Source organism: Eretmochelys imbricata, chromosome 10, assembly GCF_965152235.1.
Source record: "Eretmochelys imbricata isolate rEreImb1 chromosome 10, rEreImb1.hap1, whole genome shotgun sequence".
Lineage (NCBI taxonomy): Eukaryota > Metazoa > Chordata > Testudines > Cheloniidae > Eretmochelys > Eretmochelys imbricata.
This window is the reverse complement of record NC_135581.1, coordinates 3162526-3181836: the sequence shown is the minus strand read 5'-3', so window position 1 is coordinate 3181836 and position 19311 is coordinate 3162526. Positions and strand designations below refer to the sequence as shown.

Sequence of the window (19311 nt, the reverse complement as noted above, 5' to 3'; positions counted from 1 at the left end):
TAATAGAATATTAAAATCTTTCAATCTCTTGCTAAATTCCAAATGATAAAAATGTAAGGAGCTCTTCTCAGGACTTAAATGAGAAGAGAAAACATAATTTTGTCACTAAAATTGGAGTTAGAAGAGTCAAGTGGCAGAAGACAGCCACTTTGGGTGATAAATCAAGATTCTATTTACACACCAACCCTGTCCCGGCTATTCTTAGTGAAAGGGCTGGCACAGATGAAGGGCAACTCAAAATAATAGGGAAAAATAAGAAGGGGAAGATTTTCAAAGATACAAAGGAGAGTGAGGCACACAGTTCCCTTAACTTCCAGTAGGAATTGGGCACTGAGTACACAAATGGGCACAGGAATTCTCTGTGGTTCTCTGCTGACAGTCCCAGGTGTTATCAATCTCAAGATGGGAGTCAGGTATTTGGAATACTCTCCTATCACTAGGTATGAAGATTGAGAGATGCTGGAGACTGATTTTCTTTTTTTAGTTTGTATGAGCGGTTGTTATTGGAGCTTGTTTGAAACTGGTCCATAGTACTGGTTTAAAAACACTTGGGTTTTGTTACTTTGCTTTTTTGTAATCTTGAGTAGAGTCGAGGCTTTTGGAGTTGAACAGTGCAAAAATAAAAATGCATTCATTATGATAATTGATTTAAAGATTATTATTACTAACAAGCCTCCATAAATTGTATGTAGTGCAGTTGTAGCTGTAACGGTCCCAGGATATTAGAGAGACAAAGTGGGTGACGTAATATCTTTTATTGGACCAACTTCTGTTGTCACTTTCACCAACAGAAGTTGGTCCAATAAAATATATTACGTCACCCACCTTGTTTCTCTAAGCCTCCATAAACTAATTTATCCAGTCATTTCAGGCAAAATGCTTTTTATTTCCTTTGCAATATTTTGATTGCAAGGGCCCTGTCTCTATTAGCTTTTCAGTAATGCTGAATGCATGTTAAATAATGTGTAATAAATAAATCTGAGAGTAAACAGCATCTTCATAGAGAGGCTGGATCAAAGGAGAGCGAGTGAGTCTGCATGCAAATTATTTAGCGAGTATCAAAGGACAGTTAATGGGTGTACCTGCAAATTATTTACTGAATCCAGTGTAGCTGAGAAGGAGCTTCGAGGCTGTTGCTCTGGAGTGTTTAAAGAAGCCTTGGTGATCACATGTTCCAGTTTCCCCTTAAATGTGTGCTTCTTCCATTAATGGCTGATGAGCCTGACACTTCTTTTGTGGTTTAATCTTCCGCATTAAGTCAATGGGAGTTTTGCCATTTTTCAGGCTCTCTGTAGTGGCTCACGACCTTGAGTGCCTGCCTCAGGGCAGACTGTCAAAGAGAGGGCAGACACCCCAAACTGGTGGTATGTTCTATAATTAGATTTCACCAAACCAGTAACACATTTCAACTCTTGGGTCACTCTAACAATCTCATCATGGAATCACAGTCCCCTTAGACTCTCCAGTCTGTCTTGCCACCCAGGCAAGCTGGATGTAGTGATAAATGGTCACTTAAACCAAAAATCACAAAATGTTCAGATTGCTTCCAGTCCCAAGAGACCAGTCACTTACCCAAGATCAGCTGGTACCGTAGATCTTACACCAAAGACAACACCTGTAGCCAATCCTGTAATAAACTATCTAAAGTTTTATTAACTAGGGAAAAGAAAGGAGAGAGTTATTTAGAGGTTCATAGAAACAAACATATACACACAAATGAGTTGGAATCTAAATCCTGAGAGTGACAGTTGTAGTAATCGGTGAATTCAAGATTCTTTCAGGGCGGGCCCAGGCATAGCCCTGGGGGATCTCTGTCTTCAGTTTGGTGTCTCTGGCCTGTGAGAGTTCAAACAGCAAAGAGATGAAAGACTTCCCTTGTCTTTGTTTTGTTTCCTACACTCAGCCTCCAAGTCCATAGGAAGAGCTTCCTTGCATGTAGCATTCCCAAGGTGCGATTGGGCCATTCACCAATTATTTGTATTGCAATGTTCCTTGATGGCTCATCTGATTTCGATAGTTCTTCTGGACGGGCTGGGAGAAACACCTGTCCCATCTGAGTTCACAAGTTTAGCGCAAACATTTTCAAAGTTTCAGAGTAGCAGCTGTGTTAGTCTGTATTCGCAAAAAGAAAAGGAGTACTTGTGGCACCTTAGAGACTAACAAATTTATTTGAGCATAAGCTTTTGTGAGCTACAGCTCACTTCATCGGATGCATTCAGTGAGCTGTAGCTCACGAAAGCTTATGCTCAAATAAATTTGTTAGTCTCTAAGGTGCCACAAGTACTCCTTTTCTATTTTCAGAGTTGTAAAGCAAAACTTACATATTTCCTTGTAGCATGGAATACAAACATTACAAATAAGATAAATGCATGCAGCAATATACAAACATTCTATAGACTCTAAACACTAACTACATTCTTATAAGACTAATACCTATGTTGAGCAACACAAGTAAATTGGTCTGGTTTCCAGTTATGAGTTTGTCAGTTCTTAGCTGATGCCTGCAGCCTGAGCAAGAGCTGGCACCTGGCCTGCTAGCATCACACCATTGATTTCAGTGGACGCAGAATCAGATCCTTTGTTCTTACTCATGAATCAGGCCTTTCATACATCCTCTTCTTAAATTCTGGGTTTACCCTTCATTATACTGAAGGTGGGTCGGTACCACATAAAGGTTGTTGCAGCTTACCTGATCTTGGCCAGACTGGTGCGAGTGCAATGTTACCTCCCCCATGTGAAGCCCATGAGTGCTCATCCCAGCAGGATCTAGAGGATCTGGCAAATTCTAATACAGATATTTTTGCAGTCATTGTGTAATGAGAAATATTTGTTATAGTAACCCATTTTGACTAATTTGTGTGACTTGGTTTTTAGGGTGACATTACCAGGAATATGAAATGATGGTTTCACTACGCGGGTAAAAGACAGTTAATTTGCTTCAAAGGAAACAAAAGGACTAGACCAGAAGGATAAGGAGCAGTTTTTAGAGAGGGATAAAAAGGATCTTCTCCCCACCCTATCATGAGCATTTCCTTTCCAAAGGAATGAGAACACAGAGCAGACTAGAATTCCCACCAGACGGTATCCTATATAAATAACAGCAGCTAGACCTAATGTTCTGACTGTATGGGAAACAATTTCACAACTTTTTTTCTTCCCTTCCTCTCCAGTTACAACCATGGAGGCTACCAATCAGGGGTGGCCTGAAGAGTTTGGGTTTAAGATAAGTGGAAATGGTCCTTGCTACATCCTTGCAGTAGAAGAGGGCAGCAGCGCTTATTTAGCTGGTCTTCAGCCAGGAGACCAGATCCTGGAGATAGAAGGCCAGCATGTTTCTGCCATGAACTGCGAGACTCTCATCAACCTGGCGAGGCAGTGTGAGAATGTGCCTCCCAGCATTGGAGTGGTCTCACGCATTCAGCAGATGGATATCAATCCTGGCCCAGATGGAAAGTTTGGTTTCAGCCTGATGTGTAACGGTGGCAACCCACTGCAAGTGGAGAGGGTAGCCCCAGACTCGCCTGCTTCTGAGTGTGGAATCAAACTGGGAGACTACGTGCTGGAAGTCAATGGAATTCCAGTGAAGCTTTATGAAGCAGCAGCTGCCATGATTAAATCCTGCCAAGGGAAGGCTCTGAGACTGGGGCTGCTGCGGCTTGGGCGAGTGCAGAGATGGACCAGCAGCAGTGTACGGGGATTCGTCCAAAGTGCTGACACCATCCACCAAGAGAGAAAACGGAAGGCTCAGGAATTCAACAAGAAGGTAAAGCCAAGAGTGCAGGGCCAGATGGCAGTCTGGCAGGGCACTGTGAGTCTGGCTAAAGCTGGGGAAGAGGAGGAGGCTGTGGTAAAAATGGCCAGATCCATGTGTTCATAGTTGATAGTGATTAGAGCACTTAGTGGAGTGCTTCACTCAAGGAAGGGGTGCACAAAGAGTCAACACACAAAGTATTATTCATGAATGAGCTCTACTAACAGATGTCCAGTAATATCTTTGCAGATTTGGATAATATAGATCCATGTTTTCCCTTTTTCTTATGTACTGGGGTCACTGATGTTTGAGTTGAGTGAAACTGGGACACTTCTGGTCTCAGGAATTCAAATCCCCTGGCGTTTTACCATGAGCACTGGGTTTGTTCACAAAAAGCAAAGACCAAAAGGCCATATCCTCAGCCGGTGTAAATCAAGGTAGCTCCACTCAAGTCATTGAGTTTTATGTGATTTCCATATAAATCTGTCAGTCATCCCAGGTGTGCTCAAATATTGGAGGCCAGATGTGATTTGGGTCAGGGGCTGTGGGTGGTGACTATTTCCTGGTCGAGGCAGGAGGCATTATATATTAATGCATAAACGAGGAGGACTTGCCTTGTGTCTTGGCCATTTCCTGTTATTTCCCTTACACCATGTAAGTCACAGGAAACCTGTGGAGCTGTCTTTCTCTTGCCACTTTTCACTGAATGCAGATTCTTGGAAGCCCAGCTATACCTTAGGCTCTCATTGCCTGCTACAGTTTTTCTGGTGTGTATAGTATTTTCAGTGCCAGGTAGAGTGTTGGGGGCTGACTTTGGGCTGAGCGCTTCCATCTCCCATTGACTTCAGTTTGAGATGTGGGTTCTCTGAACATCTGAAAATCAGGGATATGCCTCTCAGATCTAGCTGGAAACAAGAATGTTCCCATGCACGGATTCTGTCTGTGCAGTGGAAGGGTTCACAGAGGCAAGTTTTGGCGACATTCTCTTTCACTGTTACCAAAAATGTCTTCTAAAGGAGAAGGGGGATGGTTTTGTGGGAGGAGCCTGATTTGTCAAGATGGTTTTGTGGTTAAAACATAGGCTTAGGAGTCAGGAGACTTGGAGCCAGATTTTGTTCTCATTTATAACTGTGTAAATTAGTGTGACCCTACATTTGGATAAAACTTGGGTTAACGAGAGTGGAATCAGGACTTCTGGGTTCTATTTGCAGCTCTGCCATTGACCAAAGGGATGGTGACCATGGGCAAATCACTTCCCCGTTCTGTGCCTCAGTTTCCCCATCATTTTACAGATGAGGATTGTGAGAATGAATTTATGTTTGCAAAGGGCGTTGAGATCTTTGGGTGGAAGGCTAAAGAGAAGAGCCAAGTATTATTAATTTTTCGCCATTAAAGCATAATTATTGTCAAGCGATTATCTGTGAGGCCAGATATCCTTCTCTTCAGTATCTAAATATTTATTTAGAGTTTTATCATATCAGCCTTTAAAAAAATGTAGCTCTTATTTTGCAGCAAAGTAAAAAAAATCAAAGTAATTACAGCTTCATTGTGTTCCTGATGGTTACCCGGTGGGTAATTTGCCAAACTCATCACCTCTTGCTAATTATAAATTTGATCATGGTTGTTTCTTTAATCTTCCTACTTTCCATTTCAAAGTATCCTTTTAAAATACTGTTCTGAAATAACCGGGTTGTGTTTGTTGATCCCAAGCTGATAAACACCAAGATATTAGTAAAGAGATGTGTCAGTATCAGCAGAATCTCGCTCTTCAGTCAGGCTTTAAATTAAGGGCTTTTAATTTATGATTCCAAAGGCAGTCCCACTGCATGTTAGACAGATACCTCCTGATTATTGAGGATTAACAAATGAATGAAGGTGTTGGTCTGTTTTACACTGTCAAGTGCAATTGGATTAAATCACAGTAAATATTTCTTGGATGATTGTCATTAAAATTTAGGAAGCAAGCACATTAATGTTTTTGGAAGGCTCTTCCTCATGCAATGTATGCCTCTAAGGTCAATAAGAAAAGGAGTACTTGTGGCACCTTAGAGACTAACCAATTTATTTGAGCATGAGCTTTCGTGAGCTACAGCTCACTTCATCGGATGAAGTGAGCTGTAGCTCACGAAAGCTCATGCTCAAATAAATTGGTTAGTCTCTAAGGTGCCACAAGTACTCCTTTTCTTTTTGCGAATACAGACTAACACGGCTGTTACTCTGAAATCTAAGGTCAATGGGACCATTCATGGAAGTGGAGCTGGATTTAGCCATGTAGGTGTGGTTGCTGCATCTCTATGTAACTTTAATCAATCTGCACTGCTTGCAAGCAGTAACCCCTCCACACACTTTGTTTCTGTACCAGCTCATCTAGCCTCTTGTTCCCCAGAGTGTTTGAGTGGAAATGAGTTTGTAGAGCTTTGTGGGTTGCTGGTTTCAGGAACAGGAGTGTAATGGCTCAGATGTTTTAAGTAGCCTAATTTTCAACAAGCTGCAGAAAATAATAAAACCCAATAGAGTGCTTCCCTCCATCCTTTATCGGTAAATGCTGCTTCAGTTAGAGCTGCTGGTGGTAGAATTGGGTAGAATAAGCCAAAAAGCCAGGGGGGATGCTTGGGAAGCTCATCTGCGTGTCGTTACCCAGAATGAACTAGTAGCTCACCTCTGCTTCACAACATCACTGGGGTCCAGGCTCTGGTCACGTGCTAAACGGTTTAAGGGTGCTTGTGGAGCACTGGGTTCTGGGCTGGGTGCTCTGTGAGCCCAAGGTGTAGAAGGCTTTTCCTGCACTGAGTGCTAGATCATTATCTGATTTGATTTCCTGGGCTAACAGCACTCATGGAGGGGGCTGGGTGACTCAAGGGGCAGTATTTGTATTATTGTCATGGCTGGCTATGCAGCGGGCATGAACCCAAACCCTCACTGACCTATCCCTGACCTGGGGGCTCGAAATCTGCATCCAAACATTTCCAGTGTCTGAGTCACTGATCCAGGATCTCTGTGTTATTGGACTTAATGTTCCGGTCTGGCCCACTCCAAGGGGAGCTACAGAAGTTGATGGGAAGAATGGACCCAGAGATGGGGTTCTGGCCTCCTTGCTTGTTGTTCTTTTTCTGAATGGTGAGGTGGGGTAGGGCGGGGCTTTGTCAGGACATAATAATAATACTTAGGCTTTCAGTTACAGGTCACCCTCTCCTGTTGTTATTCACTGAGCACCCAGGTGTGTGCCAGGCACCATACAGACAATCATAGCAATGAAAAAGACAGTCCCTGTCATAAAAAGAAAAGGAGTACTTGTGGCACCTTAGAGACTAACCAATTTATTTGAGCATAAGCTTTTGAGCATAAGCTACAGCTCACTTCATCGGATGCATACTGTGGAAAGTTTAGAAGATCTTATTATACACACACAAAGCATGAAAAAAATACCTCCTCCCACCCCACTCTCCTGCTGGTAATAGCTTATCTAAAGTGATCACTCTCTTTACAATGTGTATGATAATCAAGTTGGGCCATTTCCAGCACAAATCCAGGTTATCATACACATTGTAAGGAGAGTGATCACTTTAGATAAGCTATTACCAGCAGGAGAGTGGGGTGGGAGGAGGTATTTTTTTCATGCTTTGTGTGTATATAATAAGATCTTCTAAACTTTCCACAGTATGCATCCGATGAAGTGAGCTGTAGCTCACGAAAGCTTATGCTCAAATAAATTGGTTAGTCTCTAAGGTGCCACAAGTACTCCTTTTCTTTTTGCGAATACAGACTAACACGGCTGTTACTCTGAAACCAGTCCCTGTCATGAAGAATTTACAATGTAAACTGAGCCCAGTGATCGGTGGCTGCTGAGTAATGAATGAGATGGCTAGTCCCAGTCCCCTTCCCAGTGATAGATGATACTGTTTGCACCATTAGGCCCCCTTGTTGGCAGAGAGAGGTCAAGGACTGAATGGATCATGGAGACTGAACATCTCTTATCCCTAGTTGTAGCCCCTTCAGGTCATATTTATGTGCCTCAGTAAGGCAAAGGAAGGGAAGCTTGTCCTGCCACTGCCCATCCTGTGTTTGCTCTGTGCATAAACACAGGGAGTTCCCTCCTATGACTCTCAAGTCAACTGTGCTACTTTACACCCAGTTGACCATGGCCCAAAGGACCACTCGAGAGCTAAGAATCACCGGGACGTAGAGATGCCCTGCCAATCTCTTTTCCCGAGTCATGTCCCTGCGTGGGGAGGAGAGGAGAGGGGAAAGTAGCTGGAGGGTGTGGTATAGGAGATGCTTTGGTAGCTGTGCTCCACCCCAAGGATTCTTGTAAGCAGGTGAATCTTTAACTCATTAGATCGCTGGGTTTATGGCTGCAGCAGCCAGAGGGCACCCAGGATTCTGGCCCAGAATTTTCATTATATGACCAGGTTTTATAATTTCTTTTGGGCTAAATCCTGAAGTCCTGACTCAGAAAAAACTTTAACAGGAGGACCTCAGGATCTGGCCCACTGAAAATACCAGGTTCATTGTAAACACTGCACTGGCACTTGAGAGTAAGGAGCATGTGAGTCTGTATGCTGTGTAACTGCTGTTTTTACTGCTCCAGATTTAATAACCTTGAAATGTCTGCTGCTTACTGGGAATTTCAATAGTGGTCACGTGATGGCTTTTTCAAATTGGCAGGTACCTTGTGGTTTGCGATGTAGGTTAGAAACACTGGTGAGAAGTGACTTTGGAGAACTTCAAAGTGGAACAAGGACCAGGAGGCAACAGCTCCTTTTCCTTTTCTTATGTAAAGGTCTCTGTCACCAGCCAGCATGTGGCACTTCTCAGATGGGTTTTATTTTCTGCTCATTTTAGATATTTTTCTGGAGTGGAGAGAACCCAATCTAAGGAAAGGTGTGGTCCCTTTGTTACTCAGGAGCAAAGAGTGAATGAGTTCTTTGGCTACTAGTTCCAACCTGTAGTTGTAAGTGTAACGGGGTGGCAGGAGCTGATGAAGGGCTTTCCTAGCAGTGCCCTGCCCAAGTAAGTCAGATGCCTGCATCATTTGGGGGTCACTGCTTGGCCCACAAAATGCTTCACCAACGGAAAAGCAAGCAAAAGAGGAGCAGGGGCAGGGGTGGGATCTCAGACAGTTTTCTGCTTGCTTGGCATTTATTGTATCTGGAGAACATTTGCCTAGAATGCAGACTCTCCAAAGTCATAAATTCCAGGGTGAGCAGACAGCTCCAAAGCCAGCTTACACAGCAGGTTCCAATCTTTTAGGGTAACTGGAGTAACAGAGTAACTAGACTAAGACCTTGAGCTCAGCTGTACCTGCCAGTACCTATTTATGCCTCCCATTCATTTATATGTCAGAGATGGGATCTTTCAGGGTCATGACCCCTTGCCAGGGTCTGCTATGGGTAAGAGTATGTGTAACTGAATGATTGAAGACTAGCATCAAGGCTTTTCATTAAGGCAGAGAAAGGGAGCTTAGAATCTCAGTCACAAAAGCCTGAGGTACTAGCAGTGGTACACATCCCAGTGGCTGGGAACCATGAGCTAATGTGGCCCCTTCCCACTTTCTGCACCAAGGCAAGAGTTTCTCTAAGGTTAATTTCCTATTTTTCTGCAGCATTTCAAAAAATTAATAGCAAGAAAATGTCATTCTGTGTAATCAAGTGGTAATTAAAGGGTTAGGATAGAATTGGAACTGTTCAACTGTGTCATGCCCTACACTGCAAATGAAGGTTATTTTTGGGCTTATGTGTGGGGTTCTGTGCTTTTGAAGTAGGAGAATTTCTAATCCTGCTGTTGCTGTAAAGTTCTCACTGACCGTTGCATGTGATGAAGGACAGCAGTGAAGTCCTTGGGAGTCCTGAGTTTGTGTCACTAGCATCTAACACGATCATTTGATGATAAAGGGTGGGTTTGTTTGTTTTTTAAGTAAATTGTTTCCTCTCTTTTGTGTTGGTCCAGGTGTTACAAATATGTACATGTTTCTGATGGTTTTATTTCCATTGAGTTTCATGTCAGTTTCTACCTCTATTAATGCCTATCTTGCTCCCACGCCCACACAGGTTGACGAAATTCTCGGAGATCAGCCAGAGGTAAAAGAGAAAGTTTTCACCATCTTGAAACAGTATGCAGCAGAGAGGAAGGTGGAATACTTGGCTTACACCCTTTCCATGATTCTCACTAAAGAATCCCATCAACTTCTCATTGACAATATCAGGTACAAAGTGATCAGTAACTATCATGTTGTCATGCAGATAATTAATACATGGGGTGTCTAGGTGGTGGAGGCAAATATGGATGAAGAGCACTGGGCTCTAATTATAGAGACAGTTCCAATCCTTCAATGCAATCAGCAGCACCAAGAATCTTTCACTTTCTTGATTTGGGAAGTGTAAGACTTGCACAGTGACTTTCAGCTGAGACTATATTGTTTTGACTCCTACCAAGAGAAGCAGACTCCTGACTGAGACCAGATCAGCTTTGCCAGGAGACGCTAACTTGCAGCTGAGACTAACTCAACACAGTACAAGGACAGATTGTTAAAACCTGACATTTACACATTGTTCTCCATGGGACCTGGTCGGTGGTGAGTTCAGTAGAAAATCTAGCACTTTATGATGAGCGTTTGTGTCCCTACTACTTGGTAGAACATTAGACCTACTCCAGCATGTATGACTATGTCACCCTTTGCTGGAGCCCCACGGAGCTATGACTACAGGTAACTGACAGTGTCCTGGAGCTCAAGTGAGGGGGCTTGTAAATTAGAGCAGAAGGGCCTGAATTCTTTCCAGTGTGAAGTTCATAAGGCCACAGATTAGCCATCAGGACACTGTCATTTAACGCACTTGCAACAATCACTGCTTACAGATCCACAGGCTCTCAGTTTGAGTCCCAGCTACAGTATTTTGCAGGACATGTTTACATGGCAAGTGCATTCACTAGGTAGAGGAGTCAGCTGGTTAGAGATATGTGCCCTAGCACGTGTCATGCATAACCCTGCTTGCAGAGGTGACGTTCTGTGCTTGCAGAGGTGACGTTCACTGTGGCTAGCGTTGGTTGAGGGATGAAATCTCCCATTGTCAAGTTCACAAAAATATTCTGGTTTGTTGCCTTCCTTGGTGAGTCATTCCATCTACTAACAGCATTTTAACTGGATCCCTTTTTTTGGACATCATTTGAAACAGAAACTAAATTAGCTACAGAATGTCTGGAAATTAACCAAGGAAGATGATGGAAAATAAACCAAAATCCACAATTAGAAAACTGGAGATAAATTAGGGTTCAGTCATGGGGGTGATGGATTGACGAGCAGGAGAGGCAGACTTCTGCGTGGGGAGGCTGGGGGCCGGAGGGTGAATCAGAATGAGGGGGAGCAGGCAAGGCTTCAACTCTGCCAGATTGGCTGGCAGATTTTTACCTTATACCTGTCGTCTGCCACTGCAGAGTACTGTGTCTGAGCTGCAGCTGCCTCCTGTGCCCCGGCATGGGATGTTGCCATTTCTTTGGGTCACACTTGCAAACATGCATGGACGCCAAGGGTCTGGGAAACATAGATTAGTAGTTGCGTTGATTCAAGTGAGCCACTTTCCAAAGCACCAAATTTATGGCAAGTCTTTTATGTAAAGAGGAGAAAACTCCCTCAGTAGCCTTGGTTGTAGAGCAACTGCGAAGTGACTATATAATTCTAGAATAAATAGAACATTAGAAATGGAAGAAGGGTCACGTCCCATTCAGGATTGCTCTCTACAGTCTACTTCTGTGCTTTGTCCAGTTGTCTAGATGCCCCAAGTGTTTCCACATCCCTTGGGATGGTAAATGAGAGGAGAATGAGGACTGTAGACTCTCCTCATGCCATTATGGCCGAGACCTACTGGCTTCATTCTCCCCTACCTTCTACTTTTTGTTGTCATTTACACCTGTGCAAAGCAGGTGTAAAATGCTGCCCTGTCTGAATGGCAGTTGGGAACCCGGCCTTGCATGGTTAGCGCTGTTCATTTCTCCTCATAAATCAGCCTCTCCAGTCCTTTATCACTATGGTTCTCTTCTCTGAATTCCTTCCAGTCTGTTCTGATCCCCAGAATGAACAGCACTATTTTAATTAATCTGTGGCACGTACCCATTGTCTCCCATGGACAAACAGGGACTGATCCTGCTCCCTTTGAAGACAGTGGTAAAATTCCCAAAGTCAGGGATCTTTTGCCTGACTTTAGACTTCTGAAAGTGGCTGGCTTTCCATTTCCCAGTAAACACACTGCAAGCCTTAGTCCATCTGTCAGCCCTAGTGTCAGCTTTCTGTGGAGCTGAGTGAAGCCTGCAATTACAGCACTGACCTGCCGTGTGCCTTCCCAACACTAGCTGCCTGTCATGAGAAAACGGGGCCACAGGCTCTACAAGGTCTTGTCAGGATAATTTGTCTTTCAAAACTTGATGGAAAAATATTATTATTATGAGAAGGAAAAAAGCAGCTCAAATCTCCAGCTCCAGGTCATTTCCAGACAATAAGGCTTCCCTTCCCCTTACCCTGAGTGTGAACTCCTAGTGGTGGGGGAAGTGGACAGGGAGGTGGGAAATCAGAAGGATACAAGCAGGCTCTGTGCTTGGTAATTTTCTTTTAATATCACACAGTGTTGAATTAGTGGCAAATTCATTATTTCCTGTTTCCCATGGGACATTTCCTCTCAGCTTTTACACCAAGCACAGCTGAAACAGCTAATGAGGGCGCATTGAAAGGCTGGCAGATCACTTGGCTCTGAGCTATTTACAGGCTGTGTCACTACCTCCAGTCAAGAAAAAGGTTTGCTTGGGTTTAAATATTGCTCCGTCTCTGAGCCTCTGGATGAGACTATCCTTGGCAATGCTATTTGCTCTGCTTTCTGCTTCCTTGCATGCCTGTGTGTGTGTATGGGGTAGAGTTTGAAGTGTCTTGGGAATGTGAAGGTAGTATGTGTGTGTGTGTATGCCAAGGGAAAGGTGTATATTTGTGTGTGTGCAAAGGAGGTGGGTGTGTATTGCACCTCAAGGGGGCTGCACGTCCATGTATATGCGCTGTACCTGCCAGTAGATACACTAGATCACAGCAATTGGTTTTTCTGGGCTTGGCACTTACAGCACAGCTTGAATCCCTACATAAAGGTAGTACAGGAAAATTACTGCCCTTGAAGCTCGTTTTCTCACCGATTGGCAGAAAGAGTGGCCTGTATCACCACTCCAAAAGGAGCCCGAAAAACATCAGTAAGAGTGGCTAAGCTGTGGGGAGATCAGTGTGTCTGCGAACAGCACTTGGAACATAGATGTTAGATTTTCCTATGCAGAAAGAGCTTTTGTGCCTGTCTCCTTAAGTGTAAAGAGTGAGGACCTGATTCTCATTTACAAAAAAGCCACTTTACACCAGTCTGCCAGTGTAACATAGCCTTAAAATAGGCATAAATGACATTTACAGTCACTGCCAGAGCGGTGTAAAAGGGCCTGAGTTGTAAATGAGCATTGGGCACCACGTACGGGCATAATGTCACAGAGATCTTGCTTTCCTTCAGTCACTCATTATATTCAAAAAAGGGAGTTTCATGCTCTTTGACCAGGTTGATAGGATGGACAAAGCACCCCAGCACACGGTGCTCTTAAACTCTCCATCGACATGCAAAGGGGTGCACACCCTGACCTTACCTGGGTCTGCCCACAAGAGATTTGTGGATTTGCAGAATTGAGCCAGATCTGGGAACTTCAGTATGTGATGCCTGGTGTAACCCCATCAACAGTGGTCACTCTGGCTGGTTCCATGGTCCTCAATAGACTATAATTGTTTAATGCTGATGATAGCATGGGTGTGCATACCCCATGCACAGAAGCCCTGACTTTGAGCTCAGTTACACATTGATTTCAGTGGAAATACCCTGCTGTAAGTGAGATCTGGATTGGCCCCACAGTCTGTATAGCAGGTGCTGCACGTTCTTTTTATGGCCAGGCAGTGCCAGGTCTATTTTGCAGTGGGATGCTGTCTGCATGCAGGACACATGATGGGGATTATGGTCTGTCGTAGATGATGTTCATTAGGGAATCAGACCTCCATCTGGCTCCACTCTGGGCCTGGCTTTCCAATTCCTGTTTAATCAGTTGAATTGTAAGATATTATGGTTACCATAACAACTGTCCTCCAAGCACAAGGTCTTAGAAACTTTTGCAAAGGGAACTGCAACTCAAAGAGAGTGATGGGAACTCGCAGCCCATTTTGCCTGCCTTCTTCATGCAGCATCACACCATGTTTCAAATGAAAGTATTGTCACCTTACCATGTGCATTTACTGCATGTAGCTTCCTTTAGGAGAAAGAAAAAGTGAATCATTAATCAGGTGATGGCCACCTTTGAAACATGACGGAGAGATTGGCTCAGCCTCCTGGTACCCATCTATGCTTGCCACCTTTCAACCATCTGGAGCTCCTGGTGTGTGTGGAACTTCTGATTCTCTCTGACCTAGTGGCAATCAGAGTGGGAATGCTGCTGGGAGGCGGCAGGGGGCTTCACTTCCACTCTGATTGCCAGTAGGTCAAGCAGACCTTGGCGAGAATGGGCATCTGTGCTGAGAAGGGGTGGGCCAGATGTAGCTGATGTCAGTTCTCAGGCAGTGCCTCCCTTGCTGGGTGAAGACCACCAAACATATGTCCCATGTAATTATTCTAGATAATGGATTTTGTCACCTTTAGCTAAATTAACTCTGCTTTTCCAATTAACTCTTGGTCCTAGGGGAATCTCTCTGGGTGCTTAGCCACTGTGATCCTGGGTGATCTGGGGGCTAATGCACAGTCTAGGTTTGCAGGAGATTAGGGGTCTGCTCCTGGCTCTGCTATTAATCTTTGTGTGACCTTGGGACGGGTTGTTTCACCTCTGTGTCTTGTTTCCCGATCTGTGAAACACACTAACCCACCTTATGGTTTGTTCAATACTTGATGTAAAACTGTGAGATCCTTGGCTGGAAGACACTATAGAAGATCTTAATATTGTTATTGGTCAGCCCACTCTCTCACACAGGAAGATGTACATACGAGGCTGAGCTGGCACACTTAAGGAATTTACAGGCAGAAAATTATCTTCTCTCTGGAGGCAGATGGTGGGGAAACTTCCAGCTATGTTCATTTCTTTCTAGGTTCGTGTAATGCTCCTCAGTGAAGGGAGTAAACAGATTCCAGTGACCGGTTTCAGAGTAGCAGCCGTGTTAGTCTGTATTCGCAAAAAGAAAAGGAGGACTTGTGGCACCTTAGAGACTAACCAATTTATTTGAGCATAAGCTTTCGTGAGCTACAGCTCACTTCATCAGATGCATTCAGTAGACTAACTCCAGTGAGTTAGACATGAAGCTGGGAGTGCTGGCTTCTATTCTTAGCTCTGCTGCTGTGTGACTTTGGGCAGATTGAAAAGGAGTACTTGTGGCACCTGAGACTAACCAGTTTATTTGAGCATAAGCTGTAGCTCACGAAAGCTTATGCTCAAATAAATTGGTTAGTCTCTAAGGTGCCATAAGTACTCCTTTTCTTTTTGCGAATACAGACTAACACGGCTGTTACTCTGAAACCTGGGCAAATTGGACTCATTTCACCTTTTTGTCTCTTAGCTAACTCATTTGGGAAATGGAGACCATGATTTTTACCTCCTTTGTGAGGGGCTTGAGACCTAGGGATGGAATTGGAAAAGGTTCAAAAAAGGGCAACAAAAATGATTAGGGGTATGGAACAACTTCCGTATGAGGAGAGATTAATAAGACTGGGACTTTTAAGCTTGGAAAAGAGATGACTAAGGTGGGATATGATTGAGGTCTATAAAATCATGGCTGCTGTGGAGAAAGTAAATAAGGAAGTGTTATTTACTCCTTCTCATAACACAAGAACTAGGGGGTCACCAAATGAAATTAATAGGCAGCAAGTTTAAAACAGAAGGAAGTATTTCTTTACACAATGCACAGTCAACCTGTGGAACTCCTTGCCAGAGCATGTTGTGAAGGCCAAGACTATAACAGGGTTCAAAAAAGAACTAGATAAATTCATGGAGGATAGCTCCATCAATGGATATTAGCCAGGATGGGAAGGGATGGTGTCCCTAGCCTCTGTTTGCCAGAAGCTGGGAATGAGCAACAGGGAATGGATCACTTGATGATTCCCTGTTCTTTTCATTCCCTCTGGGGCACATGGCATTGGCCACTGTCGGAAGACAGGATACTGGGCTAGATGAACCATTGGTCTGACCCAGTATGGCTGTTCTTATGTTATGTAAAAATCACTATCAAGATTATGAATGTTCTGATTAGATTTTTATGGAAGCATAGATACAATTTCAGTTGTTTATATTTTGTATGGGACTGAATGTACAGACAGCTGGGGCAGAGACAGGTGAACCAGTGTGGATAGAACAAAAACCGCAGCTGGACCTTCACTCAAACTCAAATCCATCCTGAACTTCAAAACAAAACAAAAAACCTTATAGAAAGGACATTATTCTCTAAGAAATTCTCTTTGGTATTCACATCATTTCTATAGACCCTATTCCATTACTATGGAACTGTATTGTCTTCAATCCTACGAAATTATATAGGATTTTTCCATACAGGGGATTCAAATGAGCACCTGAACTTTCAGATGCTTATTCCTTCTGGACCTCTAAGCCCATGGAGCATTGCCTGTTGCTTGTTTTCCTCACTGTTCATTTTATTCCCTAATGCACATCATGTTGTGTCAGAGTCTGAAGTCAAAGTAGTAATCATCTATTACTCTCCTGATGGTAATGCATGAATTTCTGAAGCACAATCAGAGCTGTCACTCCCCAGCATCTGATTCCCCAAAAGAGCAAAGCCATCAAGGCAGCTTCAAATTTTGTTTCCTGTGATTTGGAAAATAACTGATTTTTAAAAAAAACCCTTAATCACTCCCTGTGCCCTGGTGTGAAAGGTTAGGGCTGGGGTAGGAGGGCTCGGTGTCCTGGGCAGCTAATCTCGGTTTCATGTGAATGAAATACTTAGCTCAGGGAAAAGATTTACCATCTAATCTAATGAAATGAGTTTGAGAGAAAACATTGCTGTAGAAACCGAGGTTCCTGTTTGCCAGCTGCATTGCTGGAAGCATGAGCCAGGCTGTGTGTCTTGCCTTGTGTACAATATGAGCTGCTTATGCTGGATTTTTTTCAGTTTTTCAGTTTGCTATATATGTCTAATACCAGGGATTGGATTTTGCATTGTGCAGTGATGCTTTTGCATCACTAGGGTGGTATGAAGGGGCCAGAACATTTCCTGTTGGTGGAAACCTGCACCAGCCCCCTTACACTCTGGTGTGGGGAGCTCTTAGCCTTGTCAGTGCAGAATTATGGAGCTGGTTCAAATTCCTTATTGCCCCTTCCCCTGGCCCAGCTCAGATATAGGGGGGAACTGAGCCCCAGAATTCTCTTAGCATGATCTCTTGTGCTGTCTCCAGCTCTACAGATGTATGTAAGTATAGTGATAGTGACATAGGAGTTGCCATTCCACATCAGACCTGTGGTCCATCTAGGCCAGGTAGATAGTGACCAGTATGAGCTGCTTCAGAGAAAGGGGCCAGGGAGCCCTTACTGGGCAATTATGGAATAACCTGCCCTGGGTACGTTCCCTCCTAACCCCCGGAACTTTGTGGTTGGCTCATGCCCTCAAGCATGAGAGTTTATTTCCCTAATAAATGGGGAATATAAATGTCTAATTCTATTATGTGCTTGGCTTCACTGATATCTTGTGGCAGTGAGTCCCACAGGTCAATTACATGTTCTGTAAAAAGCATTTCCTTTGCTCAGTTTTGGTTTCATTAAATGTCACCTTATGAGAAAACGGTAAATAGAAGCAACCCCTTTATCTTCTCTATAACAGTTAGTTAGTATGCCTCTAATGTGTTCCTTCTTATTTGTCTCCTCTCTTAAAATGTTACACAGTCTCAGACCATTCACTTTCTCTTCATGAGGAAGTTTCTCCAACTTCATTGAGCATCTCTGAGCCCCCTCTAGTTCTGTGTTTTTTCTTTTTTGAGGCAGGGTGACATGAACTAAATAGAGTATTCCAGGCAGAGATCATTCAGTCAGATAAAAGTATTAGAAGATTTTCAGCATTAGTCTCCATCTCATTGTTTCGCTAGCCTAACATTTAGTTTGCTTTTTTGACTGTTGCTGCTGATTGAGCAGAGCTTTTCCATGAGCTATCCAGAATGAAAGATGATGAGATGCCCTGATTTGCTGCAGACTTACTGGATGTTGTATATAGTTTTTGGTTATTCCTACACGGCTTGAGATGGATTTATTCCATCAGGTATCCTTCTACCTTTTCCACTAGGGATGGGTTTAAGTCAAGTCCTTGGATCCAGGTTGTCGTACCAGATCCATCATCATGGTATCTGCACACCACCAATAAATGCATTAAGTGACATGACTAGCATTTGTCACGTGTGCTCCCTTCCTTTCTCTTTCCTCTTCTTAAGGGGAAAAATGCATATGGCTTTTTTGTTTTTGGCTGTGTGCTATTAGCACAGGCAGGTGGAACAAGTGCACCTGGCACTTGGAATCAAAGATAGTGAAGTTTGAGGTAGTTTTTAGTTCATGGGGGAGTTCATTTCAAAGTCTTGGACCAGTCTCTGAAAAATTCAGTCTGCTGCACAAGAGAGCTTTACCCTTGCAGTTGATGGTTCCTTTAGGGATGTAAAATATTGTTTAAAAAGTTAACTGTTTAACCAATTAAAATTATATTGTTTAAACATGGCAAAGAGTCCTGTCGCACCTTATAGACTAACAGACGTATTGGAGCATAAGCTTTCTTGGGTGAATACCCACTTAGTTGGATGCATGCCGATCCAGATCCAGACTAACACAGCTACCCCTCTGATTGTTTAAACAGTTAACTGATTAAAGAGAGAGGGGCTGGGGCTGCTCTGGCCAGTCCGAAGCTCGGACTGGGGTCAGATTTGACCAGCTGAGTGGTGTGGCTGGGGCTGGGGTCGGTTGGCTGGCTGGCCAGTCGGCCCAGGGCTGCTGGGGTTGGCGGGCTGGCCATCCGGCCGGCCGAAGGTTGCTGGGGTCAGCTGGCCCAGGGGTTAACGGTTAAGGTGGGTTAACCAGTAAGACTAATGTTAACCCATTAATATCTTACATCCCTAGGTTCCATTGGGCCAGAGGAGCAGACCTGTCAGCCAGGGTCCTTATCCTGGAACTTTAGATGATCTTTTAGGTATTCTTGACCCAGACCACTGAATGCCTTGAAGATAAGGGCTGAGACCTTGAATTTGCTGTAGAGCGTAAGAGACAGATAGCACAGGTCAGGGTACGTTTCCTTTGCAGCAGAGGTGGAATGAGGTCTAATGGATAGAGCAGGTATCAGGGAATCATTACTCCTGAGTTCTTTTTCAGACTCTGCTCCTGCACATGTCACTTAACTGCTTTGTGCTTCAATTTATTCTTCTGTAAGTTTGGGGTAATATAATATCTACATTTCAGGAGGGCTGGGAGGCTTTGAAAGGAATATTTGTTAAGCATCTGGAGGTTTTCTGAGGAAAAATAGTGCTATTAATATATTAGAAGTGTGTGTGGAC

General features: G+C 43.7%; 1 protein-coding gene across 1 annotated transcript in view; it reads left to right on the top strand.

The window, feature by feature from the left end:
• The first annotated feature begins 3178 nt into the window (after window positions 1-3178).
• The window catches only part of GRID2IP (Grid2 interacting protein), an 84912-nt gene continuing 68779 nt past the window's right edge, over window positions 3179-19311 (top strand). Inside the window, exons 1-2 of the mRNA XM_077829362.1 lie at window positions 3179-3763; window positions 9799-9953. Coding sequence (XP_077685488.1) covers window positions 3179-3763; window positions 9799-9953 — 740 coding nt within the window. The remainder of the gene's footprint in view (window positions 3764-9798; window positions 9954-19311) is intronic.